General features: G+C 34.3%; 1 protein-coding gene across 1 annotated transcript; it reads right to left on the minus strand.

Moving 5' to 3' along the window:
• Positions 1 to 4,714: 4,714 nt before the first annotated feature.
• On the minus strand, positions 4,715 to 5,140 carry LOC137402401 (uncharacterized). Its single transcript, XM_068088901.1, has one exon. The coding sequence runs from the start codon at positions 5,138 to 5,140 to the stop codon at positions 4,715 to 4,717; it is 426 nt and encodes a 141-aa protein (XP_067945002.1).
• Positions 5,141 to 5,481: the final 341 nt, after the last annotated feature.

The following is a 5,481-nucleotide window of genomic DNA, read 5'->3' on the forward strand; positions in this document are numbered from 1 at the left end:
CATACAAAATGTATATAAAGTAATCGTACAAAATTGCTCATAAGCAATTATGTACGATATGTTGTATGACTGCATATATGCAGTCATACAACATATCAGTGTACAACAAGCAGTGTACCAGAGAGTACAATGATACATCAAAGTTAAAACTGAATATACAATGTAAAGTGCAGATAGTACAAATATAAGGCATAGTATCAGTTACTGGTTACTACTGTAACTTGACGAAAGAGAGATACCTGATTTTCTGATGATGTAAACCAAGAGGCAAGTCTTCTTTATTTACTAAGTATAAATGGGCTTACCAAGAAGGTTCATACACCGAGATTTCTTAGGGCATGGATCTTGTATATCCTATTATCCAGGCGTCTGCCCTGGATAAATGTTGTTACTGATATGACTAAAGATAATAGTAAATGTGCTCAAAGTCTATAGCTTTCTATATGTTTGCTAATAACCAAATTGGTAGTTGTACTTGTTCTATTTAATTTTAAAAATGTGTGAAATTATCCTGAACTACGTAGACCAGAACACGTGCTGATGTTAGCAAAAATAGATGTATATCAGATACAAATCTACTAAATTTATTTAGCTACTAACAATCATTATTCAATTTTATCAATTGATAATTCTGGGAAAGCTGCTAAATTTTTGGGATCAGTGTTTATGGATATTAAATTTAATTTGCCTTTCATTAACATTTAATGTTGCTGCTTGAGATTTATTAAAGAATGAATAGATTTTTGCTACTGTGGCTGTTTATCTCAGATTGCAATTGCAAAAATCAATTTAGACCAGTTTTAAATTACTACCATATTATAGATAAAACTCATTAAAACTGTAATTTCAAATCAATTGCAAAACACAACAAGAATAGTTTACCTTGTAAATCAATAAATGCATTCCTAACATTTAAGAATAGGGGAAAACTACACAGATGCTAATTTTAAATGTTTTTAATGTTTTTTAAGGTTTTAAATGGTGTTAAACACACAATTGTCAGGTTGAAGTCAGATTATGCAATGTTTCTTGTTTGTGCAGCAACCTCACTTCAGCAGTATTTAAAGTTTTTGCTATGTGATTCTTTTGTCAGTGTGCAATGAGTAGATTTTTTTTATTGCAAGTGAGGTTTGTCCGCAACTGTCATAATATGTCTGAAGATGTACTATGCCCAAAATCGTATGTACATTTATCAATACGTAATCAATATTGGTATGGTTGGATTAATTTACCTGTTTGAAACCTGGTGGTCCTAAACAAAGGCTAATCACAAGCAAAAAAAATTCAAATTTCCATCTTTAACACAGTTTCATTTACAATTTTTGTGTGTGTTACTTTGCACTGTTATTGAACCAATAGTTCTGCTTTCAGCTAAAATAGGGAAAACAAAATGAAGAAAATTCTGTATTGATTTAAAAGATTCCCTGATAAAGTACCAAATATATTCTCATGAGAGGGTATTAATGGCACTTGTTTATATCCACATCAAAGACAACATTGCTTGACTCCTTCTATTCAATTGTGCAAAAGTTTATTTATTGCTGAAATTAAGTAAAATAGTCTCCAGGCTATAGAGTACCATTATATCAATCAGATCTTACAACTCTGACGGCCTCTAGTCGCGATCCTCCTCTAAAATTGAGGCTTTCTTAAATATGATAGTCAGCACATGCCGGCCGATATGGCTGATTCAGCAAATAGTAGGTATTTTAAAATATAAGTCATAGTCCTTACTAAAACTTAATTAACAAATAGGAAAACCAAACATTTATTATTTATTATTACATCAAAAATTATACATAATTTAGTTTTACATATAATTGAGGCTTTGAAAATACAATTTGGTGTATATTTTTTTTGCAATTCATTAATTCTAATAATATATGCAACTTCCTTGCTTATTATGCAAGTATTATTGTCTTAATACTTAAGAAAAATAGTACCTCATTTATGGTAAGTATTTATTGCTGGACTCTGAAATGAAGCAACCAAAATACAATGCATTCTGAAAAATGTATTAGTTCCAGAATACAAAAAGCATTACAAATGAAACACATATACGAAAAGAGTAACTTTTTATAGCAAAGTTTCACAGTATTTTCGCAATAGCTGATTCTGCTATGAATAGCTCAATGACTATAGTTAGTATTAAAGGTGCATGCCTACTTTCTCTGCTGTATGTTGCATGTCAGTTAGTTGAAATTTTTTTATCACTGCATGATAGTGTAGTCTGGTTGTTAGTGTGTGTATATTCTGTAGTGTAGGCCTATAGTAGTTTAGTATAGTGTATCGATGTGTATTGTTAATTAATGTAAGTGTGCTTATTGCTTCATATCTAGAGTCCAACTGTCTCTATTTAATAATTACAAATAAAACAGTAAAACACATAAAAAGGTCAGAGGTCAATAGTAGTCACATGATATTTGCCTCTTCTATTTATGTTCAAAATCACACAAAATAAAATGTATTGTAAAAGATTAAAAATTCAATGCAAATAAGTCTCATAGGCGATCAACATGTCAAGCTTCTAGTGCATTCATCACGTTAACCAAACTTTGACATTCCGCAACTCGCCAAATTTGAGCAGAGCTCAGACAAGCCAACAGGAGAAACCTCATCCAGCGGGCGAACCCCCCAGCAAGTTGCAAACAGCAGCTCCCATCACACAGGCACCCGAGTGATCAGTCCGAAGCGCCCCAACTACTAATCCAAAGCGAGCCATTCAACCCCAGCACCAATGGACAACAGGTCACAACCCTGCATGACTAGACAGCTCATAACTTGGGTCAAGATATGTAGTCAAGGCTAATTTATTACAGTAAATTTAACTAATTATATCTTAATTATTAACTACATGCATATCTTTTAAACATACATGATGACTGGCTAGCATACATGTACTTTTAACCAATTTATTTATTTAACCACATGCATGTCCTTTGATCATACATGATGACTGGCTATTTTTATTTCACCAGTTGAATTAATCCCATTTATCAACACAATACGCTATTGATATTCACATGCATTATCCTACCACCTGTCTACAAGCTACTTATTCTCTATGAAAAACAAGATTTAGAAGTGTGTCCATTTTTACCAATATAAATGTTGACTAACCTATGCAAACTATTAAATTGAGTAAATGATAATATACATTTAAGCATAATCAAACATAAGACAATTCCAAAGTCACTACTCAGACACCATGCTTTCCAATCTCCACTAGACATTGTCAATCAGGCATAATATACTACTACTACTACTATTAACTACTATATACTACACTATTATCTAATCTACCCTATTACATAGTACTTCCTACTCCTCCTTCTCTTCCCTTCCTACCAAAAACAACTCAGTTATCAAAGAAACAGGAATATTTTAGCTGACTCCCAGGTGCTATCACTCTCATCATCTCTTTTTTCCTTTGGCATGTCTATTTTGTCATCAACACTGACTACATTCACTATGTTTCCATGATGCGCAGTACTTCGAAGTTGCGCCCTCTCCGAATCATGGAAACGGCGTCTTCGCACTGAAATCACTGCGCACTGGTCAGTGCGAAGCCAGTGCAAATTCGCAGCAAGGAAACAGCAATTGCGCAGTGGCTGCGCATAGCTCTCATACCGTGGAAACAGATTCTTCGAACGCCATAGACTAGTACAAAAGTTATCCTGCTTATCTTTGTTTTTGCTATTCTTCCGATATTTTTTCACTTAAATTTAATTATGGTCTGCTCCTACAAAGATGATGAAGTGATTACTTTCCTGGACTTTGTTATCGATACCAACACTTTTCGAAAAATAGGTGGCAAGCCCTAAAGTAACATTTCAATAGTCTATTACTTATATAAATATTTATTAAAAATATATTATTTGTAAAAATTGCGTTAAGGTTTGTAAACCATTGTGAATGTGTATTGTAAATAAAAGTATAATGATGACAAAAGCATAAAAAGACCTTTTCTGATGTTCGGTACGCATGATCGATTCCATGTATCCATCCAGGGACTCGATTTATACAATTTCTCTTTTCTGGCTAATTTGCTGAAAACCACTACGTAGCATGGAAACGTACAATCCCCTCGACTTTCGAAGGGGGCTGCTTCGCAGTACTGCGCACCATGGAAACATATTGTTAGTCAGTCCATGTAGCACACTAGCTATGCTACTGTAGGTGGGTTTAAAACGGGAGTAATACTGTGCTAGCCCAAGAAATGATCTAGCCTCTCTAATATTAGTTTGTACAGGATATTCTAGCACAGCTTTCACTTTGTCATGATTAACAGAAAGGCTATCGTCACCAATTGTGTATTTTAGATAAGGAACCTTAGAGCTAGCTTACATTTTATTGGGTGAAGCTTTAGATTTGCCATTCTAAGCCTAGCAAAAACTTCAGTCTGATGCGTTTTGTGTTCATTCCAACTTTCTGAGAATACTAGGATATCATCCATAAATGCAAAAAAATAATTCTAGCTAATACTTTTTAATGCTTTAGACATTACTGCATGAAATGACATTGGAGCATTCATGAGCCCAAAAAGAATTCTGTTGAACGTATATACTGCATCATGGGTAATAAAGCTAGATTTATCCTTAGTGTCTTTGTCTAATGGCACTTACCAAAAAGGACCTTTTAAATCCAGCACACTAAATATCTTAGCATCTGCACTGCCTAATGTATCTATGACTTCAGTGAAAAGTGGTAAAGGTCATATCATTGGTTTAGTGACAGCATTTATGTGCCTATAGTCTATTGCCATGCACCAAGAGTTACCATCAGACTTCTTTATCATAACAACAGGGGAGCACCATTCACAATCATCATTTTCCTCTATAATACCTAGCTCTAACAATGCTTTTACTTGTCTAGAGATTTCTTGCTTTATCACTGGTGAGGTTTTATAAGGAAGTGAGCGTATTGGATGTGCTTCACCCGTGTCAATTTTGTGAGTATGCAGATCTGTGCAACCTAGATCAGACCATGATTTGGCAAAAACATCAGAGTTTTCCTCTACCATGCTAACTACCTCAGCCTCATCATGGCTATCTAAAACACATGTTGAAAAGTCAATGTTCAGCTCATTAGCTGAAGCTTGCCCATCAAGCGGAACCACTTTATCGCTACATGCTTGCATGTTGCTTTATCGCTACACGCCTGCAGTAGTAGGCCATCTCCAGCATATTACGGTATGGAAAAATCCATTACGCATAGCTAAACATATGTTTTTCTGTTATGCTTCCAATGTACACATGTATGCGGATAACTGGCATATCTTCAATATGTTTTAAAACAAAATTCTAATGTTTGTTCACACCGGACTATTATGGTGTATTACCTGTTAATTGATGCCCTGATCCAGTAGTAACTACTGTTTTATTAACTTTTATGTTGCATACATTTATATAGTTTAGCCATCCTGTATTTCTAGTCAGTTTGTTTGCATTAGTGGAATATGCATCAAGGCAGTGTGTACTC

This window comes from Watersipora subatra, chromosome 8, assembly GCF_963576615.1.
Source record: "Watersipora subatra chromosome 8, tzWatSuba1.1, whole genome shotgun sequence".
In the NCBI taxonomy this organism is placed as follows: Eukaryota; Metazoa; Bryozoa; class Gymnolaemata; order Cheilostomatida; family Watersiporidae; genus Watersipora; species Watersipora subatra.

Excerpts from the sequence above, each read along its gene's own strand:
- LOC137402401 (XM_068088901.1), bottom strand. The coding sequence starts at position 5,140 with ATGCAAGCATGTAGCGATAAAGTGGTTCCGCTTGATGGGCAAGCTTCA.